At 36.1% G+C, this 26,638-nt stretch overlaps 3 protein-coding genes and 1 long non-coding RNA gene across 25 annotated transcripts; 1 reads left to right on the top strand and 3 right to left on the bottom strand.

Annotated features, from left to right (window-relative positions):
- Positions 1-5,145: 5,145 nt before the first annotated feature.
- On the bottom strand, positions 5,146-7,649 carry LOC148693948 (uncharacterized). Its single transcript, XR_015952052.1, has 2 exons — positions 6,951-7,649; positions 5,146-5,345 (listed from the first exon to the last, which is right to left on the bottom strand). It is a non-coding gene; the product is annotated as an uncharacterized LOC148693948 (long non-coding RNA).
- A 1,086-nt stretch (positions 7,650-8,735) lies between these two features.
- On the top strand, positions 8,736-15,879 carry LOC137730197 (disease resistance RPP13-like protein 4). 2 transcript variants are annotated; one of them, XM_068469265.2, is made up of 5 exons: positions 8,736-8,911; positions 9,117-9,178; positions 9,909-9,992; positions 12,747-14,551; positions 14,837-15,879. In XM_068469265.2, the coding sequence occupies exons 4-5, from the start codon at positions 12,751-12,753 to the stop codon at positions 15,646-15,648; spliced, it is 2,613 nt and encodes an 870-aa protein (XP_068325366.2). In that variant the 5' UTR covers positions 8,736-8,911; positions 9,117-9,178; positions 9,909-9,992; positions 12,747-12,750; the 3' UTR covers positions 15,649-15,879. The 2 variants fall into 2 exon arrangements, with proteins under 2 accessions (XP_068325366.2, XP_068325367.2); XM_068469266.2 differs by having other exon boundaries at positions 8,792-8,911; positions 9,114-9,178.
- A 48-nt stretch (positions 15,880-15,927) lies between these two features.
- On the bottom strand, positions 15,928-20,434 carry LOC137730198 (tonoplast dicarboxylate transporter). Of its 3 annotated transcripts, none has more exons than XM_068469269.2 (6): positions 19,840-20,434; positions 17,619-18,096; positions 17,081-17,124; positions 16,904-16,999; positions 16,281-16,794; positions 15,928-16,163 (listed from the first exon to the last, which is right to left on the bottom strand). In XM_068469269.2, exons 1-6 carry the CDS (start codon positions 20,260-20,262, stop codon positions 16,126-16,128), a joined length of 1,593 nt encoding a protein of 530 aa, XP_068325370.2. In that variant the 5' UTR covers positions 20,263-20,434; the 3' UTR covers positions 15,928-16,125. The 3 variants fall into 3 exon arrangements, with proteins under 3 accessions (XP_068325370.2, XP_068325368.2, XP_068325369.2); XM_068469267.2 differs by having other exon boundaries at positions 17,619-18,111; positions 19,840-20,378; XM_068469268.2 differs by having other exon boundaries at positions 18,724-20,274.
- Positions 20,435-22,890: 2,456 nt separating this feature from the next.
- LOC137730194 (uncharacterized) lies at positions 22,891-26,310 on the bottom strand. 19 transcript variants are annotated; one of them, XM_068469254.2, is made up of 8 exons: positions 25,850-26,308; positions 25,520-25,612; positions 24,955-25,411; positions 24,740-24,811; positions 24,406-24,568; positions 23,938-23,993; positions 23,558-23,636; positions 22,891-23,311 (listed from the first exon to the last, which is right to left on the bottom strand). In XM_068469254.2, the coding sequence occupies exons 4-8, from the start codon at positions 24,743-24,745 to the stop codon at positions 23,226-23,228; spliced, it is 390 nt and encodes a 129-aa protein (XP_068325355.2). In that variant the 5' UTR covers positions 24,746-24,811; positions 24,955-25,411; positions 25,520-25,612; positions 25,850-26,308; the 3' UTR covers positions 22,891-23,225. The 19 variants fall into 19 exon arrangements, 14 of the variants coding, with proteins under 14 accessions (XP_068325355.2, XP_088533356.1, XP_088533352.1 ...); XM_088677230.1 differs by having other exon boundaries at positions 24,406-24,553; XM_088677226.1 differs by having other exon boundaries at positions 25,353-25,411; positions 25,850-26,306.
- Between the last annotated feature and the right edge of the window lie 328 nt (positions 26,311-26,638).

The raw sequence follows: 26,638 nt of genomic DNA, 5'->3' as shown, positions 1-26,638 counted from the left end.
TGATTTATCACATAATTTTAAATTTTTTAAGAATAAGATCTAGCAAACGAGTTTTTGTTGTTGATTATTCATCATTTTGTTTTGTTTCATGGTTTTTTTTTATTTTTTATTTTATATGTTCACTAATAATTTTGTTGATTGATCAGATGATATAAGGCTTTAGTTCAGCAAATCCTAAACGAGGTATTGATGCGGGTGGAATAGGAGAGTGAGTTGGTCCACTTTATTTGCATGTGTTTCTCTGCATAATCAGTAAAGAGCTAGTTGGACCATTTGGACAGGTTTCTGTTGAATTTACATGATTCAAGAAAGCCAAAAGGATTATAGGGAAAAAATTAAACTCAAGGAATTATGCCTGGACTCATTCTATGCGATAGATAATCACATTTTTTACACTAAAAAGTTAATCCTGGTACTATTCACTTATAACATATTTTTATCATTTTCGTTAAAACTCAAAGTTTTCAAGTCATTTTCATTAGTTTTCCTTAATAATTATATGTTCAATCATTCATATTTTAAATAATAATTAGAAACAAAGTTGAATATCTGTCGGAAGCGGTAACCTCCTACTTTATTTGAGAGATATCATTCATAATGCAATTATAGGCATGCCCATTTAGTCTTACTTCATGTGAAGCTTTTTAAACGTTGATCTCATATTCCATTTTTTTTTTTCTTAATGAACGTATTTGTAGTTTTATAGGTTAGGATTGTGTTCCACAAAACAGGGCAATAGTGGTTTTAAGAGGTGAAAAAGATAAATAATTTTGTGATACATGTTAAAAGTGATTGGGGTGTCTTTAAAAATATTTTTTTTGGGGTATTTGAACTTTAATCCTTGAAGAAGATTAAAATTCAATAAAAACCATGTGTTAGATTGAATATTGATTTTAGTCCTCTAATGTGTACTTAATTCAAATTTATATTATATTTTTGTTTTAATATTTAATAGATATCTTATTTAATGTAATTACATTAAAATTAAAATTATTTACTATTATACACATTTTAATTCTTTTATATTTATTTTACTTCCTTTAATTAGTGTACCTAAACGTCTGTATCATAATATATTTTACTAAATTAGTGTACCGAAATGTCTGTACCTAAATATATTGTAGTGAAATAGTGGCACATAAGAAAATATGCAAAAACATAAGTGTACCGAAAAATTCCGTACCTAAATATATGATACTAAAGTAGTGTACCGAAATGTCGGTGCATATATATTATAATAAACTAGTGTACCGAAATGTCCGTACCTAAACATATTATACTAACCTAGTGTACCGAAATATTCGTACCTAAATATATTGTAATGAATTAGTGGCACATCAGAAAATATGCAAAAACATGTGTACCAAAAAAATCTTTACGAAAATATTTTTCTATATAAGATACTTACCATAATGAGAATTAAAATTTATAATATTTTCATAAAATTTGATTTGTGAACACCATACAATTATAAATAAAAAAGAGAGACATTTAATTTGTTGGCATTAAATAGAGTCTAGGGACTAAAATCAATTTTTAATCTTGTATAAAACATTTTTCTAAACTTCATCTTATTTAAGGATTAAAATTTAATTTTCTATTTATTTTTTTGGGGGCTTTTAGATCCAGGTCAAAAAACATTGTATGTTTTTAGGAGTGAGTCCAGTTATCTAATTATATGTTTTTACTTCTTTTATACTCATTTAATATTTTCTAAAAATATTAAAAATCAATTAAAATCTTTTAATATTATGCATTTTCCAACTCCAAAATATCTAATTAATATCTTATAACAAAAAAACTAGTATGCTAACATAGATCTATTTGCAAAACATTATACCCTAACTCAAGTAGCAAATATATGAATATATATTATACCCATAAGTGAGATATAAAACCTAACTAAAAGGTAGAAAAGACATAATATACCTACAAGCAAGACACATCAATCTGTGACAGGTTAACTATGAAAAAAAATCTGTCATGTAGGTAGATAAATACAATTAATCTGTGATATAGGTTGAGTATAAAAATTAAAATAAAATCTATAAATGGGTTAAAACAGGAGGAAGAACAAGAAATAACAAAAAAATAAATAAAAATAAATAATCCAAGAGATAATTATGAAGAAATTTGATTTTTACAATAAATTTTTTCATTGAAGAGATAATTATTGATAATAAAATATTTAAATTTAAGAAATTGGACTATTCCTACTATTGACTAAAAAAATTGGACTTATATCAAGTTTTTAAGACCTTATAAGGTCGAAATTATTTTTGCATATTAGAGTATATAAGTATTAATATGGATGTATACAATATTATGTAGAGTGCTAATAAAAAATATTTCTTCAAATTTCAATAAAAAATAAAAATATTAAAAAGACTCTAAAAAATGAGACTCTCTCTAAATTTCTTTTTTTTAAAAACAAATGTGAAATAAAACATGTTACCAAAAGAAAATTGCTTGCGAGACTCGCTTTGAACGACTCCAACCATCCCCTCTAAGATTCCACGTGTTTTAGTTTTCAAAAGACGCAATGGGCTACTTTTATTTCCTGTTATGCCCTCCATCAAGCCTAGGAAGCATTTGAGATCCTAACCTCCTCTAATTTTTAAAGATAAAGTATAAATAAAAAACTTCTCTCTCTAATCCACATTCTTTTTTTCTTTCTCCTTCCCATTTTAAAATAAAAATAAAAATTATTCTCACATAGTAGGGCATATGCTAGTTATTAATAATGCAATGCATATAGTTACTAGTACGGACTTAATGCATGATTATTGGTAACTATTCTCTATATAATAAATATTTATATTTTTTTATTAAAATGAAAATATTTCATTTTGGGGCATGAGTTCGGGACGGATACCCCAATAACCTAACCAAACTCAAAATTGAAAAATTTATTCGATGGTTATCCATAATCATAAAGTACCCGAAATCTAATTCAAAACCGAACCATTCGGATCGGTTATTTATGAGGATTGAGTTAAATTGCCATCCTTAGAAAGCATTAACCCATGTTCTCCCAACGTGGGAAACAAAAATTTATCGAATGTCTGGTTTGTTTAAAGTGGGCCCCATTTGTTTATAGTTTTGTAAACTCTTTTTATTAAAACTCTCTATTTTTATTTCCATTCCGCCACTATGTTAAATTATGAGAATTAATTAAAATCCCTAATTTATGCATCTTTCTTTTTTGTTTCCTATTTTGAATGTTCTTGCCATGGGGCACCTGCAACACAACTATTTTTATTAAAACTCTCACTGATGGAGTATTGTACTTCTTTCTATGCAGAGTTTCATGCTGCCATTCTTGCTGTAAAATTGGCTCACGCGCGAGGTTGGCAAAAATTATGACTTGAAAATGACTCTTCTAGCGTAATATCTTGTTTTGCTTTTGGTTCTTTTTCTCCTCCTTGGTCACTCTAGACTCATTGGAAGAACGGTATTTTTTTATTGCAGCACATGATATTCCGTTGATCTCATACATTTCAAGAAGGGAATGTAGTTGCTGATAAATTGACCAATTTAGGGCTTCTCTTGTAACATCTCACATCGTCCAGGGGAGTGATCCTTATATGTATATTCTCATCCCTACCTAGCACGAGGCCTTTTGGGAGCTCACTGGCTTCGGGTTCTATGGGAACTCCGAAGTTAAGCGAGTAGCGCTCGAGAGCACTCCCATGATGGGTGACCCACTGGGAAGTTGCTCGTGAGTTCCCAAAAACAAAACCGTGAGGGAATGGTAAGCCCAAAGCGGACAATATCGTGCTACGGTGGTGGAGCGGGCCCGGGAAATGGTCCCCCCCCCCGGGTCGGGATGTGACAAATTGGTATCAAAGCCAATCCCTGGCCGGAAGTATGTCAACGAGGACGTCGAGCCCCTAAGGGGGGTGGATTGTAACATCCCACATCGCCCAGGGGAGTGATCCTTATATGTATATTCCCATCCCTACCTAACACGATGCCTTTTGGGAGCTCACTAGTTTCAGGTTGAATGGTAAGCCCAAAGCGGACAATATCGTGTTACGATGATGGAGCGGGGCCCGGGAAGTGATCCGTCCCGGGCCGGGATGTGACAATTTGGTATCAGAGCCAATCCCTGGCCGGAAGTGTGCCGACGAGGACGTCGGGCCCTAAGGGGGGTGGATTGTAACATCCCACATCGCCTAGGGGAGTAATCCTTGTATGTATATTCCCATCCCTACCTAGCACGAGGCCTTTTGGGAGCTCACTGGCTTCGGGTTCTATGGGAACTCCGAAGTTAAGCGAGTAGTGCTCGAGAGCACTCCCATGATGGGTGACCCACTGGGAAGTTGCTCGTGAGTTCCCAAAAACAAAACCGTAAGGGAATGGTAAGCCCAAAGCAGACAATATTGTGCTACGGTGGTGGAGCGAGCCCGAGAAGTGATCCGTCCCGGGCGGGGATGTGACATCTTTCGTCTTCACTTGTTTGGCATGCTACTCCTCCTATAGAGATTCTTCATTTTTTGCAATCATATTTCTTGTGTATGCCGGCCTACAGGTTTATCTCTCCTTCTTGATGCATGGTTTTCTTGTTACCTAATTTTTTTGGATTTTCCTTTTTTTGTTTGCAGCTTGTCTTGCAGGTTCTTACCTTGTAGGTTTTATTTTAGAGAGGTTTGGTCCTATATCCACCCACCCTCTCTTTTTCTTATATTTTTTTTTTCAAGAGGGTTAAGGTCTTGTCCCTCTTTTTTTTCTTGTATTTTCTTTTTCAAGGGGGTAAGATGTATGTCATGTCACCTCTCTTTTCTTGTATTTTGTTTTTCTTGCTTTACGAGGAGTAAAGTTTTTGTCCAGACTAGGTATAACATTTTTTTTCATATTATTAAATTTCTTTCGTATTGTCGAGATTTTCTTAAAAAAAAAAAAAAATCAAATCATAACAATTAAAAACCATTAAATGTATTAAGTGTGGGCTTAAAATCATGTTTTTATTCACTTTTTAAGTTAACGGCATATTGTGACTGAAAGATAACAATTTATTAAGTTTGCACTGAAAATAGAAGGTTACCCTACGTGACACACCCCGACCCAGAAAGTCCACTTGGACCCTGAATCGAGCTGTGCTGGCCGACACCTGGAAGGTGACGAAGCCATAAAATGTGATAGTGTATAAAAAGTGAATAAATTTGAATCTAAAAGTGTCTAAGTACCAGAGTGCGCTACGAGTGGGAGCGAACCCATTTCACACGCGATGTCAGAGCATAAGTAAGGTACAGTAGTATGGGTAAGAATCATACCCTCAAAAATATCCATTAATACTAAGATTCACCACAGATTGTTGTCGATACAAACTCAGCAGCTAAAACCTGGAGGGCACCAAACAGAAGGTGTGAGTAAGCAATAAAACCAAGCTTCCCAAAGTTATTACCTCTCTAAAAGTAATGCCCTAATGTAAAACCCGTATCGTTTTCCATAAGACAGTACAACATATATACATATATCCAAACCATACTCAGAAATGACCAAAACCACGGTTTGCCATTAACTCCACCATACATTAATAAGTAGGCCAAATGAACTAAATCAATACAAAGTGATATATCAGTCAGAGTCATCTAAAATGACATGTACAACTTATCCGTATCTCATCAATCATGGCTAGCATATAAGTCGGAGTCACCTCTAGTGACCTGTACGACTTATCCATATCTCATCAATTCTGGCTAGCATATAAGTCGGAGTCACCTCTAATGACCTGTACGACTTATCCATATCTCATCAATTCTGGCTAGCATATAAGTCGGAGTCACCTATAGTGACCTGTACGACTTATCCATATCTCATCAATCTTGGCTAGCATATAAGTCGGAGTCACCTATAGTGACCTGTACGACTTATCCATATCTTATCAATCCTGGCTAGCATATAAGTCGGAGTCACCTATAGTGACCTGTACGACTTATCCATATCTCATCAATCCTGGCTAGCATATAAGTCGGAGTCACCTCTAGTGACCTGCACGACTTATCCATATCTCATCAATCCTGGCTAGCATATAGCTCAATAAGTATACCTGCACACGAGTCGGAACCACCTAAAGTGGTCTGTACGACAGGACTGGGTGTAAATAAATAAGCTCAAGTGCTACGATCACGTGAAGACTGGGCGAATAATCGCGGGTCACCTACGAGTCGGAACCACCTAAAGTGGTCTGTACGACAGGACTGTGCACCTACCTTGAATCCAAGGTGAGCATAAGGTGCGGGAGGTGAACATCACGTGAAGGACTGTGCCCTGGCCACGGGCGGGAGCACTAACACCGGGGTGCAGGTTTATGAGCTCTCAATGCATCTCAATATAACATGTGTAACACATGGCAACCAGTACGACAGTATCGAAGTTGCCTAACACATAACTGTAGTCATGCTATAACGCAATCGATTCAACTAGTACCATAAACTCACCTGAACTTACCTGGGTGTCCTGAGTTCACCTTTGCACTTGAAAGCATTCCCAATAATTATATGCAAGTAATATACATATTGATATACTATGATGCAATCTAATACTCAACCATGTCGTAGCATGTTCAATTATAAACAATACAGTGAGAAGTGTACAATCAATAACGCATTACTCCCAAACTACTTATTTTCGAGGATAATTATCCATGACGACCCAATTAACACTAATTTAGCTAACTAATTCATAAAACTAAAACTTGCCTTTACCAATTTCCTTCGCCTTACTCAATTTCCCAAGCAAGGCTTTGGTCTCAAATATTTTATGGCTGCATCTAACGTCTCGTTAGACTGCCTACGTACCCTAAATAGGGATCAAGCCATTCGTAGTTCATATCGTACTTCAAGCATTCACAATAATTAAATATGAAAGTAATATACCTAATCAATTTAAAAGTGTCGATAGAAGTCTCAATAATATGTACGATAAAAAGGAAAAGATCCACTTACTTGGAGTCCACGCTATGATTCTCTAGCGCACACATCGAGGCGTCCTGAATGATTGGTCCCTGCCACGAAGTCCAAAAGTGGACGGAAGATGGTCAATTTTGCCCACGAAGCCGGCGGATGCCTAAAACTTCCCGACGTCGATTCGTCGTCTACGGTGGTCCAACGGGGTCAAGGTTGGTTGGGTTTTGCTCCTGGGATGATGGGCTACAAAGCCCAAGTGGTGGAATCGGCCATTGCTTTGCCGATTTGCCGGAAAATCGAAAAGGGTGGCCGGAGCACCATTGATTTTCGTCAACTTTCGTGGCCTCAAACCGCCTCATACCATGGTCAATCAAGGTGGTTCTTGGGTGGGTTTTGTAGAGGGGAATGAGAGCTTCAAGATGGTGGTGGTGGCATCGAAAAACTCCACCGGAGTTGGCCGGAATCGGCCTTGGAAGATGGTCTCGTGGTGGCGCGGGTATGGGTGCACGGGAAGCTCTCTTCCCTTTTTTTTTTTTTTTTTTTTTTTTTTGCCTTTTCTTCTTTCTTTCCTCCCTCCGTTACTGATTTTTGGGCTTCCCCCACAAAGTGGGGGTTTAATTTAAATACACACTAAACCTTGAATAACCAATTTCGAACGTCCGTAACTATACCGTTATAATCCGGACGCGCAAACGGTTTTCGCCTATACGTTCGTACCAAAGAGTACTACGAGGATATGCTTAAAGAATGAGTCCCACACCTCTCAAGTCGATGGTCAACGGAAGTCAAAATCCTTGCCTCTAGGGCAATTTAGTAAATTCACGCTTTTAAAATAAAATAAAAACGTAAAATTCGGAACGGGTTGTCACACTACGGGTATAAATAAGAAATCTAATTGTCTAATTATTATGAGAGATTACATTCATTAAATTTCTTTCGTATTGGCGAGATTTTCTTAAAAAAAAAAAAATTCAAATCATAACAATTAAAAACCATTAAATCTGTTATGTGTGGGCATAAAATCATGTTTTTATTCACTTTTTAAGTTAACGGCATATTGTGACTGAAAGATAACAATTTATTAAGTTTGCACTGAAAAAACAATTTTACCCTACGGGTATAAATAAGAAATCTAATTGTCTAATTATTATAAGAGATTATATTCACACATTCCAAATTACTTCTCTTACATCTTTTTAATTTTTTAATATTTTCTACACATCACTAATAGAAAAATATTAAAAAATTAAAAAAATATGAAACAAGTAATTTAAAATGTGTGAATATAATCTTCCATTATTAAGAACCGATAACAATAGGATAGTCTGTCCTGACTTAAAGTTCAAAAAGATTGACTTCGTGTTGTCATCCATTACATGTTACATACACGTCATGGCTATCATCCGTCACCCGCAAGAACCAATGATTACTAAAGTTCGACAACAATAATAGAGTATTGTGGACCGTCAAAGGATGAAAAAAAATTGTTGTGTTCTCTGATATTTCAAATATTTTAATCTTTAGATTATAAATTTTTGTATTTTCTAACGATTAAAATGTTTGTATTTTCTAAATAAAAATCTATACTTTCAAAACCTCAAAATATGTCACTTAGTACTACAGTCTAATAATATTTTTTTTACTTGTAAGTGAGAGGTTTTAGATTCGATTCTCATCAAAAGTGAATACGAACCACATTATTGCTAAATCCATTCCTTCATTTTTAGTATAAACAATATTATTTGTTAAAATTTTTTTTTTAAAAAAACCTCAAAATATGAAACCGGGCTATTTTAGAAAGTCCCAAAAGATAATCACCGCCCCCTACTTGTGTGCTTATACCTCTATATATATATATATTTGAACGAAATATCAAGCCCAAGGGTACAAGTTGTAAGGTGTTTTTTTTTTTAATGTAGTCTTGCGGCATCAATCTCACTGATTACATAGTCAGATGCAGATGAAGTAGCTAGCTAGCTGTCACCAGAAAACAAAACAAGGTAGCATTCACCTTCTTCCCCATCTTTCCCAGCTAATTATACTATACATTACAGAGTAAAAGCCATCAATTAATAATTTCTGGTTTCATATACTATACATATATATATACACACACACATATACGTGCATATCTCTCTCTCTCTCTCTCTCTCTCTCTCTCTCTCTCTCTCTCAAATGGATTAATTCTTTGTATCTGATCAGCAGGATTTGAAGTCCTCCGATAGTCAAGTCCAACTCGATCGATCTGCGCGCATACGTTAATTTGAGTATGTGCTTCTGAATGATGATAGATTAATTATTGTCAAGTATTTGTTGTGCCCTCGATCTATATGTTTCGAATGTCAAGAAAGGATGATGTTTTACGCCAAAAAATACTTTAAATGTTCTTAAAAACTTGATTTTTGTGAAACTAGATACACCAAAACCAGATCATACATGTGATGAATAGAGCAAAATATTAAGAATACAAATCGAGTCTGTTATGGATAGTATTTTATATTAAATAAAGGCACAAGTTCTATAGGATCTAGAAGATTATTTCTCTGTCTGACTGTTTTTCTTGGGGTTAAGTAAAGGGCACTATGAATTAGTATGAATAAAGGCACACGTTCAAGGTTAAAACACATATATCTTTTTCATGTTCCTTTTACTTTATAATTTATTTCTCAACACATTTATCATGAAGACAAACATGCTTTTGACATTGCATTATATAGTAAGAAATAATTCATCGTAAAAAGGCGATCAATAGTTCCTTGCCTTAGACCATCTCCGAAGGATTTACCTCAATGAAAATCCTTTATGCGATTCATTTCCTGCTTTTATAGAGGAATTATCTTCTCGCTAAGGGGGTATTTTATATAGCATATGGAGTTTGCTGAATCAAATAGTCTTTGAAGGATTATCTCCCTATATTTCTTTATGAAACTTTTATAGTGATGATTATCATTTATTCACAATTATGTTTGTTCTAATTATATATGGCTTTCTTTGTAGATTCACCATTAGCAAGGGCAGCAGTGCTCTGTACTCGATTGGGGAGAGGTCACTTCAAGTTCAAAGTTTGGCCACGTCAACCGGGTAATTCTAAACTCGAATTCATGTTTCAAAGCCTTGATTATATAAACAATCATTATGAAGCATGAACCCAATTTAATAATTTATAAAATTATATATCATATCGTGAATTTCTTGAATTATGGTGTTTGTGAGTTAAGTGAATGTGGAAATCAAATAAACAAACCCTAAACTCGAATTCTGCAAGAATTAAATCTCGAGTTGGGTATTGGACAAAGCCCAAACTATCAGCCCAACTTTTGGGCTGAGCCAACTTCTTTCTACACTCCAATTTATTTTCTAACCAAGAATCGGAGTAAGAAAGAATTAGAGTAAGCATGAAATGCATTACCCAGAAATCGGAGTCAAGCATTTGTATTAGGAAAATTTGATTTGAACTCACAACTTCTTTCTACTGAGAATTTATGATTTATAGCGAAATTTTGACACCTAAATTCGTAAATGTCAGTTTTTATTATAACTTTCAAATATAACAAAAATTCACATTAATCTATTTGAAAATCTTATCTATATATGATGCTCATTAAGTGATTTTCAGAAAATTTTCATGCTTTAATTTTGACCAATGTACCCTCAAAGTTAAAATCCAAAGACCATAATGCAGATGAGATTTTTTATGTTCTTTCTTTCTTTCACGTTCTTTTTCATTTTTAGGGTTTTGATTATTCCCACATCCTAATCCAATAAGTTGAAAGAAAGAAAAGACATTCAGCCAAACAAATTGTCAATTCATTTATTGATTGACAAACACCTACAACTGAATTGCATATTCTTGCATAATAATTGATTGATATTCTGGAAATTTCATAACATACAACTTCTGCAGACTTTCAAAATAGAAAATTTCCAGTCTTCATTTGGATGGAAATCTCCAGTACACGGTTTCATAGCATTTTGTGTGTGTGTGCGCGCGCGCGCGTATCATCTTAATTTGGGGCACACACTTATGGATCGATCTAATGGTTTTTCCATAGCTCCTATCAATTCTAATAAATTAATTTATACTTCAATTTTGATACTTAAAATGCATTTTCACTTTAACAATATTGCAGCCGACATATATTCATGGTGTTAGTCTTGTTTAACGCCTACAATTATGCCACTCCTCTCCTAATGAACAACGATGAATAAGATTATTGAGAGTTTTAACAAAAAATCCATGGTACTGATCACTTTAACGAAAAACCACATTTTTACACTAAAAAGTCAATCCTGGTACTATTCAGTTTACTCTTTATTTTGTCCTTATCGTTAAAATTCAAAGTTCTCAAGTCTTTTTCATTAGTTTTCCTAAGATTAAAAGGCTATTGGCTTTTTAGTTGTAATTAGGTTTTAATTTTGAGGCCAATGGAGACATTTAATTAAGTGAAATTTTGGATACATTTGAAATTTTCTATAAAAACTAATAATTATGAATTCAAGGCTTAAATTTTGGCTATTAATGATAAAAACTTTTTTCTACACTCAACTTATTCTCTATACTCTATTATTTTAATTAAACTATCAATATCTTTTTAAACCCAAATTTACTATCTAAATTATTCTTACAAACCTAATTCAATATGTAAATTTATCTCTACATCCATTTTAAAAATAAACAATCAAAATCAAATGTTCTCCAACTCATTCAAATAATAATCAAGGAATAAAAAGAAAATCGTAGGACACAATGAAATCCTTCCTACAAGAATGAAGAACCATGAAATTGCAAATAAAATGCTAAATGGACACAAGAAAATTATAGCATGAAGTATCATAGTACAAGCTGTGGCAAACAGAACCCCACGACCATTGTTCTATGTACTAGCACTGATGGTATTCAAGATTGACCCCCTCCGCCTAATTCCATATGAGACATGCCACTTCGGCCGAGGAAGGAACACGTCTTGGCTTTCAGGTTCTAGAGCCTGAAGAAAAGGTTGCTAGTTCTGCAAAGTTCAATATCAAATTCGGCTTTCAGTGTGCCGAATGGAGTAACCTTGTAACACCTCACTTCACCAAAAAGGCTGATGAGATGACCTCTACCAACAAGGACTGGGAAATCCTTATTAACTGAGACTTGGATAAATAATTAGTTGGTCTCAAAGCAGTGCTGTTTATCCAAACTGAAGGTGTTTCTCGATCGGCTGATTCTACGGCTCTAGTGCTGTTTATCCAAATTTAAGATGTCGCCAGTTGACTCCACAATACTGTTTATCCAAATTGAAAATATGTTGGCGGGAAAAAAGAAAATAAAAAATCTCAACGTGATTAAAAAGTTTGCACAGAGTAGTTGTGTGTTGAATTGGCCAGGCTGTTGCGCTACGTCTTGAATTAGCCACCATGAATTAGCTTTATAATAAAGGCGCAAGACTAGAAAGAAAGCACACATCACAAACCTTTGATCCCATCTTCTCTCTCTTTGCCATTCCCTCTCACTCACTCTATATTTTCTTTCGCAATTGGGTCTAACATTTTTATTTTTAAAAATTACTATTATTGAGGAGAGGGAAGAGTATGTCATCTTATTTATTTATGATTATTATTACAAGCTATGTTCTACACTTACTTACATTAAGAAGAGAATAATAATTTGAACTCGAGATGTATTGTGTTGGAGAGAAAGATTCCAACCATCATAACAATTTACCACTTCAATTTTCCAACTTATTCTATGCTAAAATGTTCTAATATGGATTTTATCTATTTTTAATTGTCTTAAATAATAGTATCATAAATATAATATAACTAAGAGCGAAATGTGTAAAAATGCAACAGATCGATGACGATGCTAGCAGAAGCTCTGGTTCAGGCCGTAACAGCACAAGTACTCAGTGCTGCAGCGCACGAAGCTCAGTTCTGTTTTAATTTCAAAAGTGAGCTTGAGAAGATGAAGGACTGGCTTGGAAAAATGAATTGCTTAGTTGTCGACGCAGACAAGAAACTGAAACTGTCGTCTGAACAGGAAACGGTCAAGAAATATTTGGGTGAGCTAAGGGAAGTGATTTATGAAGCTGACAACGCATTGACGGATTGCCTGATCAGAGAGGAAGAAAAGAAGAAAAAGACGTTCTTCTCATGCTTGTTGCCTCTGGAGCCGGTTTTCCCGTATCAGATGGGCAGGAGGTTGACGAACATTAATTCTGATATGAAGAAGGTGCACGACGAGTTGGTCAAGTATTTGAGTGCATCAGCTGCTGCACCAGATAGTATGAGCCAACACATCATCAGCAGCAGGCCATTTGTTGGTTCACTAAACCCACATAAGACATATGGATTGGATGGGGACATAGAAGAGTTGAAAGGGTGGATACTTAAAGACGACGAGAAGGAACCAGCAATGAACTACATTGGCATTGTGGGGATGGGGGGCCTGGGCAAAACCACCCTTGCTCAACAACTCTTTAACGATTCTCAAATCTTGGATCACTTTGAAAAGACAATGTGGGTGTGTGTTTCCGGAAATTTCTGCGAGCAGTGGATCCTGAAAAGGTTACTCAGCAAAGTTAATGAAGAAACGTCTTCCTTGGATAATGATGAAATTTTGCGCAGACTCATCACTGTCCTTAATGGTAAATCCTATCTCATTGTCCTGGATGATGTGTGGCCTTACAAAAACAAATCAGATTGGTTGAAAGACCTGTGCTCCAAGCTACCAACATCAGTTGGTAAATCCAGCTGCATCATTATTACCACCAGGAATGAACACGTTGCGCAAAAAATGGTTCTTAGAAACACACAAATTCATTACCATCAACCTCTGAAGAGCAAAGACAGCTGGGATTTATTCAGTGAATATGCATTTCGAAAAAGCAATGGAGAATGCCCTGGTGATCATTATAAAGATGTCTCGGTGCATATCTTGAAGAAATGTGGTGGCCTTCCTCTGGCAATAAAGACTTTAGGAAGCTTATTGTCTGAGAAGGTTGATTCTCCTTTAGAATGGACAGACATTTCGAACAAATTCCATGCACTCACAACCGAAGGAAAAACTGTAGATGTCATCGACTCTCTGCAGTTAAGCTATGATGAACTTCCACATACCAGTCTCAAGCAATGCCTATTGTGTGTCTCCATTTATCCTGAAGACTTTGAGATAGATGCCGGACAGTTGATTCACTGGTGGGTTGGGGAGGGCCTCGTCCAGCAAAAGGATTCAAAAACAGCTATAGAATTGGGATATGAATATCTCGCAGAACTAGTGAACAGATGCCTGCTGGAAGTAGTGGATCGGCGATGGTATGATGGGAAAGTTTATAAGTGCAAGATACACGATATGGTGCGGGAGGTAATTATCAAGATTGCGGGAGAGGAGGCATTTTGCATCTTCAATGAGCAGGGCAAGCTAATGCAGAAACATGAGCAAAATGAGCAAAATGAGCAAAAGCCACGATGGTTCCGTATCAGCGAAGACATGGATGATGACAAGAAGGAACTAGAAGATAATCCAAAGTTGAGGACATTTTTTCTCATGTCAAGCCCTCCTAGTAACTTTGGCAAGAATTTTGGGATCCTGGAGTCCCTCAGGGTGTTGGACTTGTCTTACTCTAAAGTTGTCGAATATAGCATCACCCAGTCTCCAGGTAGAACGTACTTTAAATTCTTCATCATGCTTTCTAATTTTGATCCATTGAGTGTGTGCACTTGTATATGTGATGTTTGTGCATAAAAAAATGAATATCACACGCCTCTTTTCTTCCTTTATGCACACCTACTTTATTTATGACCTTTGGATAGAATAAATCAAAGGAAAAAAATAAACATGAGTGTGTGAAAGAAGAAGAGACATGTAGAAATCATTTTCCACAAACAAAAACACAAAAATGAAACAAAACAAAATATTCCATCTCACATGTTTTATTTAACAGTGACAAGTGCTGAGGATCTCTTCAGCTATATCAGTTCTCTCAAACGCTTAGCATGTCTGAACTTGAGTGGAACTCAGATACGGGAAGTCCCATCTTCGATTCAGAAACTGCTTAACCTCCAGCTTTTGGTGTTGAACGGATGCAAAAAATTAGTCAAAATACACCCATCCATCAAATGTTTGAAGAGGCTCATTGTCTTGGACGTTGGAGATTGTCCCCTTGATTGCCTACCCAAGGGTCTAGGGAACCTCTGTCTTCTACAAGAACTTACCGGTTTCAAGGTGGTGAATCCGGCCAAAACACAGGGTTGCGCCCTTCGTGAGCTCAGAGAACTAAAGAAGCTAAGAGTTCTTCGAATTGTGCTAAGTGCTGACACTGAAATCTCTCCAGATGAAATAGGCATCCTATCAAGTCTCAGCAATCTCAAGGTCGTTACCATTGATGCTGATGAATGTAAAGAACAGGAAACTTTGGGAAAGTTAGACGGGCTTAAGATGCCTCCAAATCTCAGGGAGCTGTATGTAAGGAATTATCATTCCAACACAATGCCCAACTGGTTTCATCCGAATGTGCTTTCTGGATTGCAGTATCTCTGTGTTGAGAATTGCGACATTGCGAAACTGACCAGTGATCAGTCCACTTGGAAACATGTTGAGGGTTTGTGTTTGAAGTTGCTGAACTATGAGGAAGATGGGGATAACTTGAGGAAAATTATGCCTGCACTCCGCTACATGGAGATTCGCCATTGTTCAAAGTTCAAAAATCTTCCCCGCGAGGTTGAAGAGGAAGGAGTTTGGAGAAAGAAAAATTGATCAGTGTATAGTGATCAATAACAGCCCAGAAAATCAGCATCTCCATGGAAGCCTCCGATCATTGATTTATCTTGGTTACTCTAGCCTTAAACTTTGTGTGCGATATGTATTGTGGTGTGCTGTTAAAACTTAAATTTGCTTGGGATGTAATGTTATTTTATTAGAGATGATGTAATGATGTGATCTTGTATAATAAGCAAAAATATATATGCATTAGTTGTACTTTATTTATTTGTTTGGTTTAAAATTAATTTGATTTGGTGTACATAATCACACATGTTTATAAGGTTGATCATCTCTGACATCATATATGAAATGTAAATTTAAAATCATGCATCGAATTCATACAGGTATCTCACAATCACAGATAGACTCACAAATGAATGGAATCATAGGACTATCGCTAACAAAACATGTTCTGCTTTTTGTTATGCCTTGAGATTTTGTGAGACATCGTAACATTATTGAACTTTCAAGTCATTGAACTGGTTCACTTGTCCTAAATACATAAACTCCTGCAATAGCCAAAACTCAATAGTTACTTATGAACTACAACATCAAGTAGAATTAGTGAAGATGAAAATTCATCAAAATTTAAGTGAGCTAAATAATGAAGAGAAAAGGAATGATACCAAGAGTGGGCATCAAAAGGGACAACACAGCAATCCCAACAATCTTCAATGGCAAGCCAATCTTGATCATGTCTTGGATCTCAATGTGGCCAGTGGCGAATCCTACGGTATTTGAAGGAGTTGCCGTAGGAAGCAAGAAAGCAAATTGTGCCCCAATGCCACCCGGAATCATCAGAAGGAGAGGATGCACATGCATACTTTTGGCAATTTGAATTAGGAGAGGAATAATAAGCGTGGCTGTCGCATTGTTTGATGTGATCAACTCAGTGATGGAACTACTTATGAGACACACCGCAGGTGCAATGGCAACATATGGGACTGCCTCCAAAAAATCTAGGGTTTCAGATAATAAATTAGCAAGGCCACTGGATCGAACTCCGTCAGCTATGGCTAAACCAGCACCTAATAACAATATGATATTCCAGGGTAGCTTCTTGCATTTTTCCCAGTCCATCAACTTCTCACCTTTTTGTTTTTTGCTTGGAATTATGAACAAAAAAGTTGCAATCATAACCTACAAACATTTCAAGTCACAATTGAAAATTTGATCCAACGAAAGGTCTGTGTATACGGCTATTTCGTGTTTAAAGTTAGAACACATAAGAAGAAATGTCAATACTCACACTGACAGTTCCATCTCCAGCACGTCCGTTGAAGAGGACTCCCCATCCCGGAATATCCTCCGTTATGCTTCTTGTAATCCACAAAACAATCAGCATCTGCAGAAAATGATAGTCATAATAACTGAAGGACACATCCATACTAAAAAACTATGCGAAAGTGAGTACTTGGGGACGCACCGAAAACAAAGCCAGTACCATCTTCTCAGCAAAAACCATTGGACCTGCCGGTTGCCGCATCAACACTTGTAAGTTGATTTGGAAATATAATTACACAGAAGGTGTTCTCTAGTGCCTAGGATTGGATACTGAACACTGGGCCAAAAGCCAAAAAGAACAGTTTCCCAAAAAAAAAAAAAAAAAAAAACCAAAAAGAACATGACCAATATGGTGATACCATGTGTTACCTATTTTATTATGGCATTTGGGGTATTCACAACAATTGCCATAAAAAAGAGTGGTTTTTTCGAAATTGCTTTTGTAAGAAACATTTTTTCTCATCAACGCTTTAATACCAGTACTTTCATTAGAAACACGTTGATTTTTTTATTAAAAGTCCTACTCCCTCAAAAACACATTTGAACTTTTTTTGCCTAATTTAATTAGAAGCAGTTTTGGTTGTCAAAAAATTTACACACAACAATGCATGATTGACTTAAGATACACCACAATTCGATGTTGATTGCATGTAAGTTGCTCTAAGCTTGAGGGCTCCTACCTAGCAATTCGAGCTCCTTCTTCAAATGGGCTTTGTCTAAATAAACAGAGAGAGCCTGGCCTGAACCCCTTGAGCAATACAAGCAGCAAAGCAAACCCCACAAAGCCAAGAACATCAACAATGCCGAAGGGAAGGCGAAACAGAACCAAGTGCTGAAGGTGATCGGAGCTGCTTGTGGGAAATAGCTCTTCCACATTCCAACCAATATGAGATTGACACCTGTCCCCGTCAGAGTGCTCATCCCTCCTATGGTTATGGAGTACAACACCCCTAGAATCACGGCTTTGCAAAAGTTGCTCACAACCACGGACTGGTCGGCACCCGTCGGAAACCGTCGGAGAATGCCGGTGGCTACGGGCATCATCATCACTGCAGTTGCCACGTTGTGCATCCACATGCTGATGAATGCTGCGGTTCCACATATTCCCAGCAGCAGCAATGGCGGATTCAAGGGATCTCCGCAGAACACCAGGGTTATCTGTGTTCTGGAATACTAGGTAAATCAACTTGTCCAATTTGTAAATGTAAATATAAATACGTTAATCAATATTTAAATAATAATTCAAACATCAAGAAATTTTTCAATGTGCCGTAAATACTGCCTGACTGATCAAGGGTAATAATAGGAAACTTGAAAAAAGAAAATCCAACCAATTTTATTATGACACTTGGTGTACCGAGTCGTATTTTCAGCACATTAAAAAATTTCTCTCAATCATCAACAACCACATCATATAGTTTCCAAAATTTAGTTTAAATAGATGGTCTCTTTAGCATTACCATAAATTATTCTTGTACCTGAATTCCAAAGTTTGTTTCTCCTTCACTAGTATCGCTTGAATCCAAAAAAGAAATTATTTTGAAAACCCTAAGCGGATAGTATACGACAGGGTTCGAGCACAATGTGGCTCTCACCCTAGTAGGGTTCAGACACTAAGGCACTCAATTCTCAAGTTGTGACACATATTAATGTTGTTGAAAATATATTTATGTTTTCTTTGAGCGATGTATTTATGTTTGCTTTATTGATGCCAATAATATTCTGTGAGCGATGTATCACATGAATGGGTTAATACGAGAAAACAACAATGAAAAGAGGACTCACATTCAAGGCCAATCTTTTGTGTATGTTATAATGCTCAATGGCGAGAGCCAAAATAAAGCTTCCAAGAACGAGGGCAATAACATCGTTCGTGTAAGAGTGGGCAACATCATCTGCAGAGGCAATTCCGAAGAGCGGGAAGAGGAAGAGAGGGGACATTGAGGTAACTGGCATCGGCACGGCCTCCGTGAGCCACCAAGCAAACACCCAGGCAAGCACTGCCAACATATTCCGGCTAGCGACGGTGCCATCTAAGTTGACACATAGGCAAATAACGGTGCTCAAAAGAGGCCCCAGGAGGATTGACAAGTTCTTGGATGTTAGAATGGATTCCAGTGAAGAAGGGAAGCGGATTTGTGAGTTATGGTTTGGATTTGGATCATCAAGTGGGAGAAGTGGGATTTTGGGGTCATTGGAGGGAGGACTATCCATTTGATTCTTGTTGATTTTGGAATGAAATGTATGAGAATTGAAATTCACGTTTCCTTTGTAACATTTACCATGGATTAGTAAAGCGTTATTGGCGCTCCTCTCTTGCATTTCCGTATTCTTGGACAAAAGTGCATTAATTTAGGAAGAAAAAATGGCCAAATATATTTTTTCAATATTTAAAATTTCGATAGGATATAGGAAAACTAATGAAAATGGTTTGAAGACTTTGAGTTTTAACGATAAGGACAAAATAAAAGGTAAAGTGAATAATACCAGGATTGACTTTTTAATGTAAAAATGTGGTTTTTTGTTAAAGTGAACAGTACCGGGAGTTTTTCATTAAAGTTTCCTATTATATATCTATGGGATTAGTTAGTGAACTAACTAGTAAATGACAGATTTCTCAAATCTAGTCCAATGAATTTCCGGGCAAACCAAATTTAAAATTATCATATGTAATATAATATGGCTGCAATAGCTTTCTACCAAACAAGAAATGCAAAAATAACCGAGGGAAATTGTGAATGAATAGAGAAGTAAAATGTTTGCCATTTGGCCCCTTCCTTTGTTTTTCTCATGTATCTGTACGCTTGTACTAAAATAACCATTAAACATAATAATCACAGCATAAATGACCATTAAGGTGATCCATCTTAGCAGAGAAGCATGGTAGCTAGAGAAACTCACATTCAAGGCCAATCTTCTGTGGATGTTATAATGCTCAACAGCAAGAGCCAATATAAAGCTTCCAAGAAGAAGGGCAATAACATCGTCCATGTAAGATTGAGCAACATCATCAGCAGAGGATATTCCAAAGAAAGGGAAGAGAAAGAGTGGGGACATGGAGGTAATTGGCATGGGCACGGCCTCCGTAAGCCACCAAGCAAACACCCACACCAGCACTGCCAACATGTTCCGGCTGGCCACCGGGCCATCTAGCTTCACACAGAGGCATATGATGGTGCACAGAAGAGGTCCGAGGAGGACGAAGAAGTTCTTGAGTGTTAGAATGTATTTCAAGGATGAATGGAAGCTCTGCGACCGTTGGATTTGATCGTGGAGAGGGAGAAGCGGGGTTTTGGGGTCTTCGGATATTGGATGATGATCCATGTTATTGATGTTGGATTGGATTACGGAAATCACTTGGTTATATAATGCGAGGAAATGGTGCTTTTATATTCGGTTTTGTATACAAAGAAGTAAGGCTTTTCTATCTAGTTATGCATACAAGGAAGTAAGGTCAATTGGTTGGCCGGTGTAGTGTGTCTGTCTTTTTGTCTTTGAGTTTGAGGCTTTTTTATTTTATTTTATAGAGTAATGCCATTTAGACTTAGAAATTGTTCATGTTACTGATACACATTCTAATACAAATAAATTCTATAAATTAAAGTGTTTTAAATATCACTTATCAAAACATATAAAATAGTTGACAAATTTGTCTTTTTATATATATAATGTCAAACGTAGGTATTGTAGATCATGTTCGTGCGAGTTTTGAATAATATAACTTATGTATAAGAAGTTTTTGACTCATTCATCACTAAAGTAGTAGTAAACAAGTTTGGCTTTCATTTTGGTATTGCTAATTAAATTGGACTTTGCTACTCATTGTCATTTATTCGCTAAGAGTTAGCAAAATTTATATCCAAGAACATGGCAAAGTGTGACATTTTCTAATAGATGACCTCTCATTCAAATTTAGTGCGGGCAAAGAGGCCACGAAACAGAGCCACGTGTGCAGAAAAGGACTACAAATTGCCACAACCATTGAACTTGATAATAATGCAAGGTCCAGTCAGGGTATCATCTGAATGATTGTGCTATATTGTTTTCTCGAAGAAATTTTTAATTGCGACGGAAATACGGGTGGTACATTACGTGCTTTTATGTAAGTAGTACAAAATTATATTTTTTAAGTTGTTAACTTTTTGACACACATATCTCACTACTTATATAATGACACGTGATGTATCATCCTATATGACGATCATACAAAAAAATATCTCATTTTCTTGACCTCGAAATGACTTGTCTGTATACATGGCAGACCCAAATTCATTTTTTCACTGATGATTCAGCTTACAGGTAGTTTTGGAGCATTTTTTAGGATAATGTTAAAATGACTATCAATTTTGAATATTGAATTATTACTAATTAACGTACTTATTTTTCTATAAGTATAATCCGATCACGACACGTAAAAATAATACATATCAACCTCTAGAAGTTGGACTCTAAACTTCAATGTAATACTGCTCAAATAATAATCATAACTTAGAGGTCGATTTAGCTGGAGCAATCCTAAATCTAGGAATTTAAATGATATTATAATTTGCAGTAAGTTTACTGTTTTCTGGTTTTAAAATCCCTACGTTGAGACAATCACAAAAAATAGAAATAAAAACCCATAATTGCCTTGTGGAACACACATTATAGCTATCCAACTTTGTGGTTTCTATCGATCGAGAGGACAAAATTGCCATTCCAAGAGCAATAATGCTCAATCAAACACAATCACTAAGGTAGGGGTATAATTATATGTGTGGTCCTCCTCTTCTTTTGGCCTTTTTCCTTCTTTTCCTTTAGTTTTCTTAAAAATGGTTGGTGGCTAGTATTGTCATGGCCCCAAGTTTGGTTTTGTCAAATCTTGTTACATGTTCAAAGTCACATGATCAATTATTCTAGCTGCCCTCAATTTCGAAAGATAACGTGTGGGGCTGAAAATAAGACCATCAAAACTCAAATCACTTAGTGATACGTAATTTGTTGGTGAAAGTGACATAAAACACATATTGGGCAAGGCATTGATGATTCTTCTCCAAGTATCTCACACGAGATCAGGAAATAATGTCAACATGTGTATAAGTAGGGCATCAATCCTTCATGTGAGGCCATGTACATTTGATTTTATTTTGGAATAACAGAAGAAAGTTGGAGTTACACCATAAAATTAATTGACAATATGATGAATAGACCAACTTACTTATAAGCTCATGTGCAAGGTCCCTCAATATGAGATTCATTCTAATACGCCCCCGTCCCCTCACGTGTGGTAAATTTCAAACCTAACACGTAAACAAACACAAAAGGGATGACGTGAAACGCATGTGGCCGTTGGGCTTTACACATGAGACAACCTACTCTGATATTGTGAAAAAGTTAAGGTTCCACCATAAAAGTCTATGCAAAATCCCTCCTCTCATCAATGTGAAATTCATTTTCAACAATAACAACTTAATTCTTTCATTTCTCTTCTTTCAAGTTTCAGCCTCACTTTCATTTCCTCTAGCCATGATCTCCACGCGTGAGTATATCTTTCGATTCATCTGTTCATTCACCGTGAGGGAGAGGTCGAGTAACACAAAAAGCTTGAAAATGAGAGTGACTAGGGAAGCTTCCTTCTCTGTTTTCTAGTATGCAGTCCCTAGTAGGTTCAGATGTTCATATTCTCATTAGTCGGACGAAGACTATTGTTGTCTGTTCTTTCGCACTTTGAGAGAGACAGTATTTGAGAAACATTTATATGCTGATCAATTATTCGTCTTTAGTTTTTGGTGGTAAGTCAACTACATATATTTATGATCATGTGAAAGTGGTTTTACAGGTTTTGGATTGCCAGAGATCATGTACTAGCAAATAAGAAAGTAAAATAGCACTCAAACGGACGTAGTGGTCGCAGCTTGTCAGAAAAAATTTGTTTGACAGTAAATGCACACGCCCGGAATAGTTCAGATGATATTTGCGTAAAAAAATTTATTTAGGTTAAAAAAGATGGGTCTTTACTTTTGCCCAACTCACGAATTTAATCAGGCCTGTTTCACTACAAATTTGGAGGCCCATTATTCTGTTCATAGCTATAACTTGACAAAGTTTGACCCGTTGCGTCGAATTTGTGAATTTTTCGTCAATCTGAAAGTTATCATCTTCGGCTCCTCCCTCGTTTTCTCATGGGTACCAAAGTAGTCGCCACCGAACCTTCGCATTCCTTGAACTTACTTCCTCCGTGCGAAGGCGAACAAGAGAGCCTAGCTTGTCCCTTCTTGACATCCTCTTGTGATGTCAATCGGCACATGCTAGGATCTCTCGCTGGTCCTGCCACAATGCAAGTAAAGGATTGCATAGGTATTTTGAGGACGATTGCCAGCGAGTACATTGGTACCTATGAGGAAACGAGGGAGTAGCTGATGATGGATATCTTGGAGTCAAAGAAATGAAGAAATGGACGTCATAAAATGGAGCCAAGGAAATGTATTTGATGTATAGAAGATACTAGAAAGTACTACCCACGCGTTGCTGTGGGATTAGAAGATGCATGAAAGATCATGTTTAAAATATAAAAAAGTATGTGCTAATAGTAAATTGTTTCAATTTAGGTACAATGAACTGAAACTTATAACAATCGTACCCAATGTTGTGAGAATAAAGGTTTTGGCTGGAATAAGACTGATTATATATGTGTTCCCCTTCTGCATTTGTTGTTCCTGCTAGAATAAGAACAAATTTACAAAATAATTTGTGTATTTTAGTAAGAGATTAACAAATCAGCTATAATTTATGAGAGTAAATGTAAGAATGGATAAAACACTTTAAATAACTATAAGTTTTACAGAAAAGCTTTTCAATCCAACATCATCCAAAACTATGAATAGAATATATACCATGAATTAAAAAATAAAAAAATAAATTCACAGATTCAACTTTCATAGCATATAAAACACAACTTTCACAATATTCAAATAAAAAAAATTTGTTGGAAGGCTGAAAGGAAAATCCAAAATTGTTTACCTTGAGCATAAAGGGCTTTGAAAACTGCAGCCCTAAAAAATGAAGAGCAAAGTGTTCTGAAAGAAAAAACAAAAGCAAATCATACAATCAAACGACTAACGATATACTCGCAAAACCATTAATAGCATCTTTCGAACCATTCATTATGCTTATTCATGTCATTTTAGTATTGAACCTTTTAGGAATCTAAGCTCATCAAAGCATAACTTCGACAAAATACACATAGCAAATCAACACTTGATTTCGCATGATACAACTAAAAAAAGTATAAATACACCAAAGAAGCGACTTTTCATTCCCAATGGTCCTTTTTATGTGTCTTGCTTGCCTTTAGCAACCCAATAACAAATAATCATTTTGTGTCTTGAAGCTCATAAATGCAAAATATTGATAGTGAAAAACTCAGTAAAAAAAGGAAGGAATTGATAACCCATTAAGGAAAAACAACAAAGAAATCCATTGGGTTACCATAGTCAAGCGCTCTCAATTGCCTGGAAATGGGAGTACTACCATAGACACATATCCAAACCAGACGTAACGGCTCATATTCTCTCAATGCATTGGTTTGACACAAAACACAGAGCCCTAAGATCTTGTAGTACGATTTGGATTTTTCCTGCACATGCATATACTACAAAAGTAATATAGTTAATTGAAAAAACGACTCTGGCTTATCACTTGAAGCCATGTTTCCAATTGCTTCTTGTGTTTTATTAATTTTTCTTCTCTAATTAAAAATAAATCATACATACTCCAAAAACCAAAAAGAAATTGTTGCAAAGGGGAAATTAGAAAATCATACCACCATCAAATGTTGCACGGAAGGTATCTGAAGAACCAAGCAGGAAAATTATGTGAGCATAGAACCGTCTATCTGCAATTGGTCAGTACACAATCAAAAATTTAAAGAGGTTCCTTATGTTAACAATACAATCACCCATGCTTATTGAATATTCTGTAATGTCAGCTAACATAGCATACGTAGGAAGAGCTTAAATAAAGATAAATGATTTAAACCTTCGACTAAGAGAATGACATCGGACAACATAGGATTGTCTACATACTGCTCCCCCAGATAGACCGGCATGAAGATTTATCAACCATCACAGGCAATTCATACCAAATAAATACTTTATTGCCTAAGATGACAGTAATTTTAAATGCAAAAAAGGAGCCGTAGAATAAGCATGGAATTCAATTTCTTTCCCCAAAAACTATACTGAATCAAGCAAATGAAATAGACTTTAGTTTTGTTCGAGCAGAATTCAAAAATCTAAAACCTGATATTAGAAAAGCTTATTAACATCTCAACCAACAACCCTTAGCTCATATTCAAACATTGTGGATTCAGTTTCTACAATGAAACCCGCTACAGGAGAGAAATTTTTGACTCAAATGGGTGATATTACATCTACTTGAAGAAACTAAAACTAAAAGTCAAGCAACCAAGTTGTTCCTCCAACGACCCAAAATTCTGAAATAAAAAAAGAGAGGGTAAATCTATTAGCAATTCGGAGCCTTTAAAATGATCAAAAACTGGGATAACAACAAAGAAATTGGCAAAAAAAAAAACTGAACCTACCAATCATTGGTGACCCTCATATGATAAGAAACCTCCCATACTGCAGCCTCCAACGCCTATCCAAAAAAATATCTAATCGCGACGGGATTGTTTCTTGCAGAAAAAGAAGAGGAACTTAGACCAAACAGGAAGCACACAGTGCGTTTGGTAGAAAGTGGCGAAAAAGAAGTGGAATCAGTGCAGGAAACAAAAGATCAGTGGAAGCAAACAGAGAAGGTGAGGTCCTCGAGAGAAAGAAATGAAAACCGAAAGGAAATTCGCTATTTACATTTATATCAAAATTACGAACAGGAATTTAATCTTATTTGGAACATCCTCAAGCAATCTTACCTCAAAGCAAATCACCCAGGTAGGTTCTATAGCATGTGTGGCCTGATCAGCCAACTGCGCGTGCCCCACCGTCGAGATCACCACGTCGACTTGCTCGATCGCCTTCACCAAACTCTCGTGATCGTATAGATCACCCTGTAAATTATAAATAAAAAGAAAATACAAATCAAGCAAAACCTAATTGGCTAATCGGATTAAAAAGCTACAAAATGCTGGTTTCGTCGTTTTTAGCAGGAATGTGAGAGAGAACTCATCAAGATCGGAGATCCAGAAAATGCGAGGTTTCAGAACAAAAAAAGCTAAAGGTGAGGTTTCAGAGCAAGAAAAGCTTTTGTGAGACACCCATCGTAAAGGAAGAAAGGGTTTAGAACTTCTGGAACCGGACCAACGCGTGGCTCGTGAACAGTGCTGGAGCACTGATGGACAAAAAAATGAAACCAGAAGCTGGAGCAATAAGGGATGCGTGGGCAATCAGGGTAGAAAGGTCTTTTTACTGTGGAGAAAGAGCAAAAAGTAGCACACAAAGAAGCATTCGAAGGCCGTTTTAGTCCGTTTACTGTTAATGAACAGTGATTTTGTGTTGGGTTTTAGTATATGTATAATATTGTGGGTAGGATGGGCAAATACCCATTAGTTATGGGTAACCGCAGTTACTTGTCCAAAAAAATTAAACGGTTATGGTTGTGGATAACCATTTAGATAAATAAACGGTTATGAGTATAACCGTTTACCCGCGAAATTTAAATGGACGGTTATAGGTATTAACTGCGGTTATAAACAGATAACCGT

This window comes from Pyrus communis, chromosome 10 (genome assembly GCF_041283825.1).
Source record: "Pyrus communis isolate YQ-2024b chromosome 10, ASM4128382v1, whole genome shotgun sequence".
NCBI lineage: Eukaryota > Viridiplantae > Streptophyta > Magnoliopsida > Rosales > Rosaceae > Pyrus > Pyrus communis.
The sequence above is the reverse complement of the archived record's forward strand: the minus strand, read 5'-3'. Positions and strand labels throughout refer to the sequence as shown.

Bases quoted from the DNA above. Each gene is read 5' to 3' on its own strand.
- LOC137730197 (XM_068469265.2), top strand. From the start codon at position 12,751: ATGACGATGCTAGCAGAAGCTCTGGTTCAGGCCGTAACAGCACAAGTA. The intron at 14,552-14,836 runs GTAGAACGTACT...TTTATTTAACAG, and splicing joins TAGCATCACCCAGTCTCCAG to TGACAAGTGCTGAGGATCTC.
- LOC137730198 (XM_068469268.2), bottom strand. From the start codon at position 19,260: ATGCAAGAGAGGAGCGCCAATAACGCTTTACTAATCCATGGTAAATGT. The intron at 18,097-18,723 runs GTGAGTCCTCTT...TCCAGAACACAG, and splicing joins ACAAAAGATTGGCCTTGAAT to ATAACCCTGGTGTTCTGCGG. The intron at 16,795-16,903 runs GTGAGTATTGAC...AAATGTTTGTAG, and splicing joins CTGGAGATGGAACTGTCAGT to GTTATGATTGCAACTTTTTT.
- LOC137730194 (XM_088677228.1), bottom strand. The intron at 23,994-24,405 runs GTAACCCAATGG...TTTTTCTTTCAG, and splicing joins ATTGAGAGCGCTTGACTATG to AACACTTTGCTCTTCATTTT. The intron at 23,637-23,937 runs GTAAACAATTTT...TTCTTATTCTAG, and splicing joins CAAAGCCCTTTATGCTCAAG to CAGGAACAACAAATGCAGAA.